This window comes from Tripterygium wilfordii, chromosome 9 (assembly GCF_013401445.1).
Source record: "Tripterygium wilfordii isolate XIE 37 chromosome 9, ASM1340144v1, whole genome shotgun sequence".
Classification (NCBI taxonomy): Eukaryota; Viridiplantae; Streptophyta; class Magnoliopsida; order Celastrales; family Celastraceae; genus Tripterygium; species Tripterygium wilfordii.
The window spans coordinates 4,281,516-4,297,518 of NC_052240.1; the positions used below are offsets into that span (position 1 = coordinate 4,281,516).

The 16,003-nt window shown below is 37.4% G+C and overlaps 4 protein-coding genes across 6 annotated transcripts; all 4 read right to left on the reverse strand.

The window, feature by feature from the left end:
* Nucleotides 1-127: 127 nt before the first annotated feature.
* On the reverse strand, nt 128-1,507 carry LOC120005361 (protein 108-like). Its single transcript, XM_038854960.1, has one exon. The coding sequence runs from the start codon at nt 1,183-1,185 to the stop codon at nt 895-897; it is 291 nt and encodes a 96-aa protein (XP_038710888.1). The 5' UTR covers nt 1,186-1,507; the 3' UTR covers nt 128-894.
* Nucleotides 1,508-1,622: 115 nt separating this feature from the next.
* Nucleotides 1,623-4,467, reverse strand: LOC120005360 (glucomannan 4-beta-mannosyltransferase 9-like). The gene is made up of 9 exons (XM_038854959.1): nt 3,794-4,467; nt 3,585-3,683; nt 3,244-3,496; nt 3,046-3,156; nt 2,800-2,936; nt 2,574-2,687; nt 2,270-2,469; nt 1,991-2,185; nt 1,623-1,902 (listed from the first exon to the last, which is right to left on the reverse strand). The coding sequence occupies exons 1-9, from the start codon at nt 4,100-4,102 to the stop codon at nt 1,740-1,742; spliced, it is 1,581 nt and encodes a 526-aa protein (XP_038710887.1). The 5' UTR covers nt 4,103-4,467; the 3' UTR covers nt 1,623-1,739.
* Nucleotides 4,468-8,133: 3,666 nt separating this feature from the next.
* On the reverse strand, nt 8,134-10,580 carry LOC120005090. The gene is made up of 2 exons (XM_038854545.1): nt 10,118-10,580; nt 8,134-8,481 (listed from the first exon to the last, which is right to left on the reverse strand). The coding sequence occupies exons 1-2, from the start codon at nt 10,421-10,423 to the stop codon at nt 8,323-8,325; spliced, it is 465 nt and encodes a 154-aa protein (XP_038710473.1). The 5' UTR covers nt 10,424-10,580; the 3' UTR covers nt 8,134-8,322.
* An 823-nt stretch (nt 10,581-11,403) lies between these two features.
* LOC120005049 (mRNA cap guanine-N7 methyltransferase 2) lies at nt 11,404-15,895 on the reverse strand. Of its 3 annotated transcripts, XR_005469720.1 has the most exons (12): nt 15,726-15,895; nt 15,565-15,643; nt 15,372-15,466; nt 14,830-14,901; nt 14,625-14,734; nt 13,403-13,525; nt 13,206-13,298; nt 12,689-12,757; nt 12,455-12,543; nt 12,252-12,349; nt 11,728-11,978; nt 11,404-11,622 (listed from the first exon to the last, which is right to left on the reverse strand). XR_005469720.1 is itself a non-coding variant. In XM_038854479.1 (11 exons), exons 1-11 carry the CDS (start codon nt 15,831-15,833, stop codon nt 11,838-11,840), a joined length of 1,062 nt encoding a protein of 353 aa, XP_038710407.1. In that variant the 5' UTR covers nt 15,834-15,895; the 3' UTR covers nt 11,404-11,837. The 3 variants fall into 3 exon arrangements, 2 of the variants coding, with proteins under 2 accessions (XP_038710407.1, XP_038710406.1); XM_038854479.1 differs by having other exon boundaries at nt 11,404-11,978; nt 15,387-15,466; XM_038854478.1 differs by having other exon boundaries at nt 11,404-11,978.
* Nucleotides 15,896-16,003: the final 108 nt, after the last annotated feature.

The window sequence follows — 16,003 nt, forward strand, 5'->3', positions numbered from 1 at the left end:
GGTGTTTGTTTTCCTATAGTTCATTGAGTAGTTTTCACAGCCACTCGAAAATGGTTGTGTTGGGTAGAACTACCTTGACTTGTGAATACCTTGATACCTTGATACCTTTTGTAATGAGTGGTGGGTTTCATAGGGGACCAAAGTGAACATGGAACGGGGTAGATTGTATGGTGCAGAAAAGAGAATGATGAGTTACAGAGCATATGGAATGATCACAAAGACCTCTATGTATGCTGCATTTGTGCCACTCGTTAATGTGGCATATAGCATCAGACAGGTTTGAATGTCCTGTACAGTTTTAGGACTGGCTTGTGTGTGAAGTTTTCTGCAAGGTAAGCAACAGCACATGGTGTGAGAGGAGCAAAATCAGTCTGTCCTTTTGTTTTACATGGCTTGTATACAATTCAGAGACTATGTAGAGACCCCAATTGAATATACTGTTGCATTCACATATCTTTAGCCGAATTTGGATAAAAATTTATGTGCGCATGGACGTCAATTGAACATACCGTTTTGCGTTCACATATCTTTAGCCGAATCCAGTATTATTTGGGGTAAAAAGTAACAGCTACGTGCATAGTTGAAGGATGCAACAGAAACATGTGTTCTCTTTATTTTGTCACCAACTTTGAGCCTGATTACAGATCAGGATACTTCTAGAGAAGAACAGAAGGACAAGAAAAACAGCAAAAAGCTGAAAATACAGAGCATGAAAACTCAAATTTATTTGTTTGCCACTCATGTCCTCTTCAAGCTTCATTTCGAATCTGTAAACAGAAAAGATAAACCATAAAGGATAATCAGACATCTATTCAAGCCAACCATAACAAAATTGCTTCGCTGCAATTGATAATTCCATGATCTATTCGAGCGAGCGAGCTAAAAACTTACTAGTTACGCGCAAGTGACAGTAGGGAGATTGCACTGCGAGGGAAGGTGAGTGACCATCCTAACAGTGCTGCAGAGGCAGTCATGTTGAACTGAACTGAGTGCATTGCAGCAGTCTGTGCTTGGGTTAGTGGCACCAGGAAGCACGAATGGCGCGCATGCATTGACGCCTGTGAGCTGAGCCTGACAGTCCTGCGCCTGAGCCATTTGAGTCTCCGCTGCCAGCGCAATGAGCAACACAAGCAGTGCTGCAGCTTGGAAGCCAGAAAAGAGCTGAGACTTAAGTGCTGCTGCCATAACTATACTTCTTAGTGTTGTATGATTCTTCTACTCTCTCAATCTGTTTGTAACATACTTTTGTGGGTTATTTATAGTTGGTTTTGGCAGTAAGAGTTGAGCGTTCTGGATGACTCACCTAACTCCATAACAACTTTGAGTTCACCATAAAAATTGTGTTGGAAGTTCAATAGCACTTTTTATGTGGATGCCTTTGGTGAAGTTTACATAGTTAAATTTCCTGTAAAGTTACTGAAATTCTTAAAATTGGATCTTAAATCTCCGGTGGGTGAATATCGCAGCGATTTCTTGTCCAGTGCACAAGTAAATATCAACACCTGTGTTATCTGTCAAGAGTCAGTAGTGAACTGACAGAAACTTGTGTAATTATAGTTTCTTTGCCTATATTGCCTGCAGCCTTAATGCTCATTATCAAAGAATGACCAGCAATTATTTGCTTCAAAACCTGAGCTCAGATGTAAAATTTCTCTATAAAGATGATACAATGGTATAGTAATTTGTTTGACATAAGAGAAAGAAAACTCCTGAAACAATTCTTGCATTGGTTTTTTCTGCTAGGCGTTAGGTACAAAGGTGCCAACATAACCGATGCCAGCGACGAAAAAGGCAATGGATTGGAGGAAGAGGTAAATGAAGTATCTGTTTTTTCCGAAAGCAAGATCATAGCATCCACAGAAGAAGAGGAATGCCCCAACAGCCAGTTCCAGCAAATGTAGCCTGTTTTGCAAGGAACCACAAAACAGAACATGTTACATAGGATTAATGAAAATTTGTAGTTTTAGTGAAAATAGAAGGATTGGATTACCTTTCTCCAATCCGAATGCGCGGTTTTTTGGGAACTTTGGCACCCAATTTTGTCTTAAGAACATCACCTAATTTTTCAGTGACAACCCATTCATTCACTCTTCCTGCCTCCAACAAACCTATGAATGTTGCTTTAGTTCTGTGCAATGACATCACATTCTCAAATAGGATCCAGAAGACCAACAAGTGAAGAGACCTGCAGCACCAGAATTATATTAGACAGCATTAAAAGAAATTCCAAGAAAATTTTCTCACCAAACAAACAAGAAAAGAAATTGACCTTGGAGTTCCAACTGCATTCAGGAGAGTGATTGTAGAAGGAATATAGACAGCTCCCCATTTGGGGACTTCGACTTCTGGAACGAAGACTGTTGCTGGTAAAACGACGCAATAGAAGACAAATGTGACTATGTGAGCCACAATCTTCCGGACGAAGAAGAAACTGTATATCACATACAACTTCTTCTGAAGGGAGACTCTCTGGAAAAAAAAAAAAAAAAGAAACAGGCTAAATGAGTAAAGCTTATCGGGATGGACTATACAATCCGTCCTCATTTTTGGAGATTGTGATTTGATTACCATACCTTGTTTCTTAAAATTTCCATTGCCATTTTCTTGAACAGATTTGCGGGTCCACAAGACCATCTGTGCTGCTGATACCTATAGGCCTTGAATGTGCTTGGTAATTCATTCTTCACCTGAAATGCACAATTTTGCCATTAAATTTAGAGTAATATATCTCTTCATATATGGGTGTGGGTGTATATATATGTAGGTAAGTATATTATGCAGAAGAGATTCAAATATTACTTTTAGGTCAGAAAGATATACAAACTTCCAGCCTCTGAGACTAGCTCGGACAGCCAAATCCATGTCCTCCACTGTCGTCCGGTCCTTCCATCCACCAGATTCATTTAGTGCTGAAATTCTCCACACACCAGCAGTACCTATATTTGATAACCCCATTTATATTACAAAATCTAAAATGGGTTGAGACTTTTCTACATTATTAGAATGATAGAAACTGTAATCAACTTTGATGAAATTGGTCTTTACCATTGAAACCAAAGAAGGCATGGGTTGCAGACCCTACTTCTTGCTCAACTGTGAAATGATAATCCAATGACATCTCTTGCATTCTTGTCATCAAGCATTCATCTGCATTGACTGCAATCACAATCCAACAAACACAGCATCAGCACCAATTACATCAAAAACAAAATGAATTAAAGAGCTTAGATTAAGGTTGATTACCAAATTTCCAGCGGGCTTGAACAAGGGCGATTTCCGGGTTGTGGACAAGAAATGGAATGGTGCGCCAGAGAAAATCGGGTTCGGGTTGGAAATCAGCATCAAAAATGGCAACATAGTCACATTGTTTAACATAACTATGCTTCATGCCTTCTTTAAGAGCTCCTGCTTTATACCCATTTCTGTTGTCTCTAATCTCATACTTGATGTTAATGCCTTTGCTTGCCCATCTCTGGCATTCTAGCGCCACCAAGTCCTATCATACCAAAAAAACACAAACCCACATTAAAAAAATGTTCTTTTTCATGATTGATGCACTTGAAAGTAAGATAGTTGCCCAATACCTTGATTGTGGGGTCTGTTGAATCATCAAGAACTTGAACGATGATGCGATCAGACGGCCATGAAAGTCCACAAGCAGCACCAATAGATAGCTGGTAGACCTGCATCAAAAACAACAAAAAAAACAGTGAACACAAGTCCTTGAAAGCAAACATCTCAACAAAAACTAGTTTATAGTTTTGGTATGTATATAATATGTATGTATAGGTACCTCTCTTTCATTGTACATTGGAATTTGCACTAACACCATTGGATAAGCAGAATTGCCAAACTCAACATCATCCTTTATAGTCTCCCACTTGTACTTCTTTTCGGGTTTTCGACCAAACAACTTCACAAAAACTATCACAACACCCATGTACACCCTCTCAACAAAGAGCATCACAGACATTGCCAGACACAACACTACTAACAACTTCAAAACCGGGACGATCAATGGCGCTTTCAGCTGCTGCCAAATCAATCCCAATTGTCCTGTAATGTCATCCCCATAACCTTGGAATGAAGAAAACTGTTCCATTGATGAAGAAGAAGAATTGGGATATTGATAAGAGGTACAAAAAAAAAAACACTGAGGATTTGGTTTTTAAAGAAGAGTGTGTGTGTGGGTTTTGCGAAAAGAACACGAATTCTTTAATTTGGTTCCACAAAAACAATGTTGGTGATTTTTGCTTGTGAGTCAAGTTAGGGCAATGTGAGCTAGCTTAGCTGGATTTGTGTCAGAGAGTGAGAGAGTTGATTGTTCAAGTACTCTATTGTGGTTACAGAAGCAGACCCACTTCACTATTATGATCACAAAAACAGAGGAAGACCAAACAACAAGGCAAAGCTAAAGTGAAATGGCTTGCTGGTCATTTCCTTTGAAACAGAGAGACAGAGTGAGAGAGAAGAGAGGGTACAATAATGATAGTGTAGTTTTTCTTTATGTGAATATATATATATACACAAATATGGAGAATTGTAAGCAAGAACTGGTCAAAAAGAAAATGACAATGGACCCTAAATTGGAAATTTTAGTAGTGTTTTCTTCAAATTTTGTTGCAGATGAGAGGTCCACACCATACTCTAATTAAATGTTCATCATAGAGAAAATGACTTGCTCAAACTAGTTTGGCCATCTCTTTCAGACAGACATGACCAGCAATAATCATTTCTTAAAAATAAATTCTAAAGCATGAGAGAAATTTTAAAAAATATATATTTTTCACACATGTAATATAAAGAATAAAAGGAATATGTGTCACCCCTGTTTGAAGAATTGGGTCCAGTGGGTATGGAAATCATGAACCAAAACTTGATTATTTGTCTTGTTATGTGTCACAATTCAATGTTGATTTTTTAATTAAGCAATATATTTAGAGAGAAAAATGGTATCCTTTTCATTCCACTTTGGTAGTATCTATAGGGAAATAAAAGAGTTAATGATTTGATTTTTTTTTTCATATAATTATTATATATGACCATAATGAGTCAATTATGAAAAGGATAGAAAAAAAAACCATTTAAGTGTAAAAATGAGTGTTAGATGGGAATGAGATGTGATGTAGTGTCTCACCTCATCAAATAATTACTTATAAAGAATTAAAAGGGAATGTATTGATGGAGAATTTTTTGAAAGAGAAGTAACAGAGGCATCATCTATAGTTGACAGAAGTAATTCATAGTACTAATTTTAAATAGGGTTTGAAAGTCATGGTAGATGAAACATCAATTTATATGCCCCTATCATTACCCTACCAATCAAAATTAATTAATTTCCCTTAGAATATATATATATATATATATATATATATATATATATATATATATATATATATGTATGTATGTATATGTATGTGTGTGTGTGTATATATATATATATTTATATACTAGTGAAAATTTTGGTCAAGCAATGTTATTAAACCATGTGATCATAAGCATGTTGAAATCTCATCGAAAGCAAACATGGTCCTCAATTATTTTTTCTAGAAAAAAATAATTTTTGTTTCTGGGTATGATCCTCATTCTTTATTACATGAAAAAAATATGTGTGATAGAGGGAGTTGAACTTCTTTAATGATAATGTAATAGAGGAGATAGGATCATACGTACTTTCAAAAGATTAAACTAGCATTGCATGATATGTATATATAATCAATGAAAAAAAAATATGCTTAATTCCCCGTAAAGCATTTTCTGGGAAAAGTGAATCAAGTGGAGTGAGAGAGAGTAAAGAAAAAGGGTCTCTAGCAATTTTGATCACTGAAAAAGTTGATAAGGTGAAACTTAGTCACCCACCGAATGTTCAAACATTCCAACTTAATAACGTAAAGTTTAAAATTGTTCAAATGTGCACATTCAGGCAAAATTTCGACCATTTAGACAGTCAAATCAGTGATGTAACATAAAAAATCTCGTATTATTTCTCTGCAATAGTGAAAACTCTCTGTAACTCCGAGGGCGTAGACACAATTGACCGAACCTCATAAATCTTAGTGTCTTGCTCTTTCGATTGTTTTATTTTTCACTTACTCTCTGTTGTTGATACCGTTCCTAACATTATCATCATGCTAGGCATACTCACCTAGTTAGCTAATCCAATTTGCAGATGGTATCAGAGCCTAGGAAGGGCCAAGAAAGAAACCTCCCTTTGCTCATCTCCAGTGGGTTCCCCTGGTAATTGCATACTGAAGTGGAATGTGGACGGGGCCTCACTAGAGAAACCAATAAGAACTGGTATAGGAGAAGTGTTGTATGATGAAAATGGCCAATTATTATGTATGTTCTCATGCAGTGTGGGGATTTGTGAATCAAATGAGGCGGAATTGAGGGCAATGAGTAGGACTCTAAACCTCACTCTGTCATCTTCCATGTCAGCCGCATCTTTGATTACTTTGGAAACAGACTCCCTAAATGCTTTCAAGTGGGTTACCCAACAGTGTGAAACTCCTTAGAAACTCGCACAACTCTCAAATGCCGTTGTTCTTGTCAAGTTGCAGATCCATAACCAATCACTGGAGGAAATACTCTAGCAGATTTGCCTGCTAAAGAAGGGATCAAAAGATCTTCAGATTTCATTCTCTGGTTATGAGCTACTATCATTCATATTATGCCCTTTTGTATTGTTCTTGTACTGTCGAGATATATTGCTGCTTATCAAAAGAAAAACCCTCGAGTTTTCAGTTGGAGAACTTGAGTTGGAAGCACACACTAACACCTTGCGACTTGCCTAACATTTTGAGCTAGGAGGTCGAGTTAGCCAGGAGCGAAGTGGAATCGAGTTGGACACTTTTTTTTTTTTTTGCGTAAATACTCAAGTTGTGCATCCAACTCAATAGTTGATATAAGTGTAATATATATCAATTGTTCAAAAAATACCGTTGACTCGTAATTTTTGATAAAAACACAACAATGATTTTTTTTTTAAAAAAGTTATAACTTGCTCTAATGAATTTATAGAGGGTCCATTGTAAAAAATTTCCAATAGACCACCCTATCCCATAGTTTCATACCTCTCTTTACATAACTGTTAACTATGGTTGAGTTGTCACAAGGCGTCTAGCTAGAGTTGACAAACAGGCCTCAAGTTCGTCAGTCTGACCTTGTCTGTAAGGGCAAATGCAATGGGATTTAGGTTGCTGGGCCAACATTTTTGTTGGCCCGGTCCCACCTCTATTACACAAAAGTCAAGTCAAACACGTATTCTAATACAGCCACATCAGCAAAACATAAATTTCTATACACTTTTTCTTCCCACGCACTTTATCTTCCACCCAACCCAACAACATTTCATTCCTCCATATTATCCACAATAAAACTACACCAAAATATCAAATATCAATACATCCACATCAACAAAACACTTATCCCAATACAGCCACATAAGCAAAACACATTTTACAATACAGCCACATCAGCAAAAGACAACATCTTTGTTGGCCTAATAACACTTCACCATTGCATTTGCTCTAATCTTTGAAGAAATGGGTCAGCCCGGCCGACGTTGGATTGGGCCACCTGTGAACCGTGCTGACCCACTTTACACCTCACTGCATTTATGCAAAAAGTATTTGGTTGAGTGTCATGTTACGATATCATCGCACCACAATGATTTTGAAGTTGCTGCTTCCACTCCTGACACAACGCATTAATGGCATTTTCAATGTTGAAGCACGGAAATTTTCTTTCAACTTTGCCCTTAATCAATTTTATTTCATTTATATTTTAAAAAAAAAAAGGAAAGAAACTGATTTTTGCACTGCAGTGCTCAGGTCTAAGCTGCCACCATAACCAATCTGCCGTAAATTTCTCTCCCCGTTATGAGAGGTGAATGACGCATGAGACGTACAACAAATTACTCTGGCAAATGGCAATAGCTTTAAGCAAATGACTTGCATCTTATCTCAAATGTGGAACGCAGGCACCCATTGCACATACTGAGAAGATAGGCAGGAGGGCAAATGTAAGCAAACTCACATCCATGATACTGGAAATTATTTCCATTAGTTATAAACCTGGAACTTACCAATATGCTAAGGATTGTTCTCCTAAAGTCCCACCAACGCTATAAGATGTTTAATGATGAAATCCAAATATTCTAAAACCATTTCATATGCAAGTATCAGCCTATCAGGTGGCAGAAAAGATGAGACAAAAAAAATATTTCTTTCGCTAGGAAATCCAACTTTGTAATCACCAAGTATTAAAGAGTTTAGAAAAGAAGTCTGATTTCCATATACAATACAATTGAAAGTTACGGGCTTACGGCTCATCATCAGCTGCAGATTGATAGTTTTCAGGGGACGGATCATCCTCACGAGGCTGATTATCATCAGACGAACCCTTCTTGGCTCTCTCCTTTCTCTCATTCCATCTTGCCCACACCCACTTCAGGACAAAGAAACCTCCAATGGCATAAACCTATCAACAGATGAAGCTTTTCATTACAAGAAAAATATTATCACAGCATTTAATACAAGGGAATATGATAATGACAATTGACAATGATTTTGTCTTTGTAGTCTGATTAATGCCAGATGCAGGTAATTGAGCAAATATCAAAAAAGGAAAAGCTTCGCTAAAGGGAGAGCCAAATGTCTATAGCGGGGAGGCAGGTGTGAAGTAGCTGACAGTTATAGTAACTTGGCTCCATACATAATTGGCAAAACCCTTTTCTCCCTAATTTAACTTAATAAAATAAGGTATCAAAAGTTATTAATATATTCCATGATTTACATGAGCCTTTCCACCTCCTTACCAACCATTGGAGAATAGGAAAAAAGACTTAATTTTTCTCTGTTTGGTTGCGAGCTCTTTTGCAACGCTATGTCCTTCGTTACAAAATTATATCAATACAGCAGATGAGATTCTAACTGAATGCACTGCTTACACATTATGATAGCAAGAGAAGCTCAGCCAATATAAATAACTTTGTCTACAGTTGGTTTTCACACTTGTGAAATGCAAACAATAAACTAATACATGTTCTAGTGAAATCCGGGGGGATTGGCGTACTGCTAGAGTGTTATCAATCATGAGAACAAAACACAAAAAAAAAAAAAAAAGTAACTTCACATGGTATCATTAACACCTTCAAAATCATTCCCAGATAGGTGAATAAATAAAAAAGAACAGCACAAAAATCATGCAAAAGGAAGGAGTATCCTGGTGTTTCAAATAAAAAGGCTAACAACATCAAAGGGGTAAGACCCATTGTTTCACCCTCCATAGAACTCAAATGGTTAGATACTTAGATATATTTTGCTCCCGATGCCATTGGCTCAACATCATGCTGCATAGGTATTAAAATATCAAGAATGCAACCGATCATGAGTATACATACGGTAGGCTATAGGCTATCGCCAAATCTAGCAGCTCAAATGGCAATTAGGGTATAAGCTTCTCCAGCTGCCCCGAAACAACAAAATAATATAATCCAATTGCAATAGAGGGTGGACAATTTTATTTTGCCCTCATTTGATGTTATTTCCTAAGTCATACAAATTCAACAAATCCCCTGTAAATTAATGATGTCTATATTCTTCATATCCCTACCACCTTACCATACATCCACAATGCTTCTAAGTTCTAGCCTTCTACTGACTCATAGGATAAAACAAGCCAGTCCCTCTACCTTATTCATCATTGAATTCGGGATATTCACTAAAACCAAAAGAAGCATGATAAATTTTCATGGATAGGCAATACCAATTCTATATATTTCTATCAACTCCCCTTCAGTTGTTTTATCCAACATTTTGTTGAAATATATCAAACACTCACCAAATCTACCACACTAATCCGTGTTTATTTCAACAGCATACGTCTCCTGTTAAATTTACATTTTCAGGCAAATTCTCCTTCACTTTTCAGGATAGTTTGCCCTCGTATCTGGTTTACCAAAACTAGTAGCCTCACTAGTTTAAGGAGAATAATATCACTTTATTGCCTAAAAGCAAAAATCCATGCCCTTCCCACTGAACCAAAAAAGAACGAAACCTAATTACCGTGTACAAACAAACACTAAAATATATATGAACGAATTGAAGAAGCCGACCTGCCAGAGAATGACCGGGTTGGAAGTCCTCCCGGTCTCTTCCACCTCCAACTCCAATGGAGGAGGAACCGTCAGCTGCGCGTTCGGCAACCTAACAACATCCGGTTTCTGGCTTTTCTCCTCATTTTGAGCGTCAACAGATTCAACCTTAACATCAGACTCGCCTTTAGGTTTTAGCAGTCGGTAGAGGAAAGGGATTTTGAGTTCAAATTTCGGAAGCAGCGACAAGAAGTTGTGCAGCTGCTGCTGGTGAGCGTCCTTCGAGTCAGCCTCTCCACGCAAGGTGACTTGGGCGTTTTCAGGCATGGTTTCCGGTTGAGAAACTCTGTTCTTCACTTGGATCGCTAGTCGTTTTGGGTAATACAATCCACGAAGAAATCTAGAAAATGACGCCTTCCACCGCTCCTGATCATTCGTCACCTGTCCGACGTCGTTTGCAGTGGCGGCATCATTTAGGCATTCCTAATTTTACAAAATCTAGAAGAAAAAAATTTTCTTCCATTGTTTAATAATTTATGTCTAATTATAATATTACCTCAATTTCTGTACGTCATTGATAAGTTAGCCCATAGAATTATGTTTATGGGTTGAAGAGGGCCGTCCGAAATTGTGTGGTAGGGCATACAAGAGTCTAAATTCGATTCATCACTGATTGAAGGCGATGTAAAAGTGTGAGCGAGCAGATCATGTAATCACTTTCAATAGAGAGCTTAATTGTTGGAATATATTCACACAAAAACCTCACATTCAAAAAATATAAAGTGATTTATGATACAAGTAACTGGGCCTAGACTCTGGTCCAATTTGTCAAAGTGTGTGGACTGAACCTTGGGTCCATATTTGGTGAGGTCCAAAGAGGCCGCACATCTAGGGACTTGTGTGAGAGGAGAGTATTGGAACATACCAACACAAAAGTTTCACATTGGAAAAATATGGAGTGATTTTTAATAAAAGTAATTGGGTATAGAAACATTCAAATTCATGTTTTTGGGTATGTGAGCTGGACCTTAGGTCCATATTTTCAACCATAACTAATATAATACTAAATGGACGGGTAGTAATTGGGCCAATTTTTTCTAAAGGTGGTTTAAATGAATTTGAAACATTCAAACTAATATATACCGCCCTAATTTAGAACTTAGGAGTACGTTTGACCTAGGAAGTTGCAAAATTGGCCTTTTTTTGTTTACATACTCGTCCTTACAAAATTTGTATGTTTAATTTGATCATTTTCAATTTAGGTTTCCCTAAAGGATGAAAACAACCAAGTAGTTTTGCACTTGGTGTGAAATGCCATAAGCCTTGTTACCAAACATTGGATTGTTCAGGTCCCAAATGGGAAGTTGAAGCAATATTTGTCTACAAACCTGAATGGCATTTGTACATGAACCAAAGTTACACTACACTGATAACATCGCAAATAGAGTGAAACAGAAAGTCACAAGCAACATCCCAAGTACTTTGCGGATTACAGCCGACACCGTAGGCTTGTTGCAAGCACAGATCTATACCAAATCACACAAATGTAGAGGATTGTGGCAAAAGGTACCATGCAAAAGTAACTGACAAATGAGTGAGATAATATGGATCAAGGGGGCGGACTGTGTTACCTGAAAGCTTGCCATAGTAATGTATACCAAATGGGGTGAAGATCAAATATCAAATCTCCTCTTGTGCCACCTTAAATGCTACCTATTGCACTAGCTTTCCAAACAAAAGGTCAAAGTGCCTCTGCAAAACGAAGATCTGCTGGACCAGGACCCAATATCCCTTTCTGCTCACTAATCTTGGCTATTCGAAGAGAAGGGTCAGTTTGGCCGTTCTTTTCATCATCCCTCCAGCCAGACCCCTGCCTCTCCCTCTGCAAAATCAAAAGCAAGTCAAAGCTAAACAAAATGTGTCAATAACAAACTAGACCATGTATATACAAGGTAATATACAGGACCAAATTACAGAGAATTTGGATTATCATTCCTGCATACTCAAAGAAAATGATACTGAAATTCTGTAACATGATGAAAAATCTCCATAGTCTTAGATCTCAAGGTTTTCTCTCTTATGACTGTGGGAGAGACTGCTGTTTGGAAATATGGTACGTTGTTTATAGCCCTTGTTCGATATAAGAATCACATACCTCATCATGATTGTAATTACTCTCCTGCAACAATGGCGTTGTGAGTGGAGGGGTAACATCTGGATCAGGCTTTTGAAATATGAATGTGGTATATAGACCTGTGAAATAGAGATTCCAAAAGCATGGTAATGATAGTGTGAATGGCCAGGTGATTGAAGATCAGGAAACAAAAGATGTAAGACAACATATGATAAATGCAACACCTAGCACATCATACGATCGAGAAAGGAGCCTGCCCCTGGGATCAACAAGATTTGGACCAAAATTCATCAGCATGCCTGCAAATTGTGCTCTTTGTGCAGCAATGAATAAGGGAACATAAATTAGGCTTCCTATTTAAAATATGCCTCAGATATATAATAGGATGAAGATACACTAGATGCTGGAGTGTCAAAAGAGCGTCCAATGAGCAAAGCAATTTGGAAAAGCTTACACACCTGTTATCATCATAAAATTCTGTTAAGTTCTGCATCTCCACATACTCTAGACCAGCTTCCCTGGCTAACCTGAGTTGTGCATCACAGAAATTGGTGCTTAGATCATTTGAATTTCAACGTACAAGGTATAGAACCAAAGAGGGTAGCAAAGTTCACGCCAAATTATTTGTTAAACAACAGAAGTCTTTAGGAAAGGAAAAAAGAATGGAGGATCAATAATGAGGGGAAAGTCGATTCATTGGTTAATGGTTTATACTTTATACAGGTACCCCAGCGTCCTCATTAATAGTTCTTGTTCATTGTTTCAAAATTTGTTCTTACTTATAGGGGGATAAATTTAAAGAGAAATAAAGCAATTTAAAATGAAGAACACCGGAAATGCACGTCTGCAAGTTTGTACGTTCAACATGAGGAAAAATTGGTCACATTAATAAGTATTGGAGATGAAGGATCATGTTAGGCAACACAAATCATTAGGGACAATGGAGAGGCCAACAAAACAAAGATAGGGATCAACCTGATCAAGCTTGGAAAATGGACCAAGGAATGAGTTTCAGGAGAGACATCACTTGCAAATTTTAATTGGTATTTCTTTCCAAATAATGGGAACCTGGAATCAATTGGAACAGAAAAAAAAAGTATTAAATGTTTATGGATGCATAATTATGAAAATATAGCGATAAAAGATGCCAGACAGTTCAAATCCATGTATACTTCTCTTCCTCAACTTCAAAGGTAATCATATAGCTCTCCGATCTAATGCAGTTGGGAACAATGTTGGGTTTCATGCTGCTGCTTCTGTTGTGATATGCTTCAACATTCTTTTGGTATTTTGCCCTGAATAACATAATGTTAGTACCATCATGCATGACATGCTTTGTAGTGTAAAACCTAAAATGCCATAATCCCAAAAGTAGACGAGGAAATCTTGACTTTAGAGATTGGGGTGGGGGGCCCCTGATGGCATAATGTTACCATGCTGTTTACTTCTTGAATTATATATTTTCAAATGCACAGTCCCTAAAATTTGTGATGTTCAGATTGTAAGTAAATGAAATATTTACTGAAATTAGAGACGAGACACAACTACTTAAAATGTCATCCACTTGAGTCAAATAATACCATTAGAGACACCAGAGATGTTGAAACCTCAGTCAAAAACAAAAGGTTTTAAAAACAACAAAATATTCTAACATCGAGTCATCCAACAACCACCAACGGGCAAAACTAATCATTCAATGACAGCATCATTTGCAAACAAGAGGATGAATGGCTTATGCCCCACCTTTTCTTTTTCACTGAAAAAGATTATACCAGGGGAAAAATAGAAAGCCACAACAAGCACTTGATGCCGCCCCGGTGACATTATCTTACATGAATTGTCAGCCCCAATTAGATGACAGACAATAAAGATACAAGTTCCCCAGAAAATTTAATCAATGGCTGCATGCATTTATAGAGGCAAAACTAGAACTGCCCAAAATGTCCTTTAAAATTCATGGGAAACTTCAACATGATAGAATCTCATGAAACACCAACCACCATCCAAGTCCTAACACCAAACAATTAGGGATCTGCTACATCAATCCATAAGAGAAACTTTAGTTGGAATCCACCTCGTGGGTTTTTCCTTTACCATTCACCCTGAAAAGGCTACGACTCACACTAATATATAATGCACATTCTGCTTTTTATCACGTCTATCCATGTCTTTTTCTTAGTCTCTCTTCTTTTTAGTATTGGCTACTTGAAGTTTCTCAGGAACAACCTCAAAATTAGTATTTATTAAATCCTTAGAAAGCAAAGATGTCATTGAAACAAAATTAAGACCCAATCAAGAATCAACGATCAAGATGTTAAGCATGTCAACAACTTTAAATAGGAGGCTCAGGAATTTAAAGCGAAATATGGAACACTTGACAGATGATATTCATACCATATGGTAGATGAGTCAGGAGTAATACCAAAAAAATAACCCCCAGGTTTCAACAGGGATGATACATTATGCAGAAGTCTCCTTGCCCTCCCTTCAGTTTCAAAACACGACTGCAAGTAAAATGGTAAGAAGCTTCTTAGGTACAAAAGGCTTTTTCAGAGACACGAGAATGTTGAGCAAACATGCAAGAAAAAAAGTCTGAAACCTGCAAATGCTGCAAGCAGCAAACTAAATCGGCTTGGTTGGCCTTTTCTGGCAACTGTGTTTCTAGATTTTCCTGTCAAGGAAACGATTTGTGAAATTAGGAGAGCATAGCAGAACCAAAACACTGATGATAAACCAGGTGGGAAAAAGATCTTAAATGTGAGGCATGACACACTCAAAATTAAAAAGATTTGATAGGATCTTATGGGCAACAACTCGCATGTAACCTGTGATAATCCAATAATCATTCAATGGTGATAACAACTTTGTCACTTATCTTTCAAATAGAAGTATTGAGAGACCGTGTACTCTTTAATACTCATGTATATTAAAGCATGTATCCAATACAGTTTCTTCATATCGAACTTCAATAACATGTTCATTTAAGCATCTTATTAAATTATACATGAAGTTTAATCCTCAAATTCAGTACGTTCTCCGTAGCCATATTGTTTTTGGAATTCCAACTGAACATCCTAAGAACATCCACTGACAAGTTAAAGTACAACAAAGGATAAACACAACAGTAATGTATCTGATTACCGAGCAAGGGTCGACCTCAAAGTACTCGGCGGTGTAATTTTTACTCTGCATCTCGTTTGCTTCTCTAATCTCATTTATCCCAGACGAAGAATCATCTGCGCATAAGGAGGAACCTCTCTTATACCTCCCACTTCTACACATAGAGAGACGCCCAAACCAAGAACGCCAAAACAAATACGTACAATTGACATACCAATTCCGATGTAGTGGCTAATTTGAACAGCGTCCCATTTGTCGGCGTCTGCTCCTCCTCCACAATACAAGTCACAGACCTTCACATAACAAAACCAATTTTATACGTTTTCAGTGTCGCTACAGAGATATAAAGGGGATAGAGAGGGAGAAAGGAAGAACCGTGGCGTAAGGGTGTGAGAAGATCTTGATGAGAGCAGTCTTGGCGAAGTCGAAGAGACGGTGTTGAATCGAGTCGGTTCTCGGAATTCCATATGAAGCCATCACCATTCACTCTGAACTGGCTTCAAACATGCCAAAATACGTTAGATTTCACAATTCTCGCATTTGGTTCCTTAAGAATCTGGAATGTCCATTCCCCTTCCTTATAATTATATTATAAAAAATATTAAAATAATATAATATAAAAATGTCAAATTCTATTTTAATTTAATAAAGAA

Bases quoted from the DNA above. Each gene is read 5' to 3' on its own strand.
- LOC120005361 (XM_038854960.1), bottom strand. From the start codon at position 1,185: ATGGCAGCAGCACTTAAGTCTCAGCTCTTTTCTGGCTTCCAAGCTGCA.
- LOC120005360 (XM_038854959.1), bottom strand. From the start codon at position 4,102: ATGGAACAGTTTTCTTCATTCCAAGGTTATGGGGATGACATTACAGGA. The intron at 3,684-3,793 runs GTACCTATACAT...TTTTTGATGCAG, and splicing joins CAATGTACAATGAAAGAGAG to GTCTACCAGCTATCTATTGG. The intron at 2,688-2,799 runs GTAATATTTGAA...TGTGCATTTCAG, and splicing joins TATATCTTTCTGACCTAAAA to GTGAAGAATGAATTACCAAG.
- LOC120005090 (XM_038854545.1), bottom strand. From the start codon at position 10,423: ATGCCTGAAAACGCCCAAGTCACCTTGCGTGGAGAGGCTGACTCGAAG. The intron at 8,482-10,117 runs GTCGGCTTCTTC...ATCTGTTGATAG, and splicing joins ACCCGGTCATTCTCTGGCAG to GTTTATGCCATTGGAGGTTT.
- LOC120005049 (XM_038854478.1), bottom strand. From the start codon at position 15,833: ATGGTGATGGCTTCATATGGAATTCCGAGAACCGACTCGATTCAACAC. The intron at 13,526-14,624 runs GTATGAATATCA...TATGTTATTCAG, and splicing joins CCTGACTCATCTACCATATG to GGCAAAATACCAAAAGAATG. The intron at 12,350-12,454 runs GTGTTGCATTTA...TCTATTTCACAG, and splicing joins TCGATCGTATGATGTGCTAG to GTCTATATACCACATTCATA.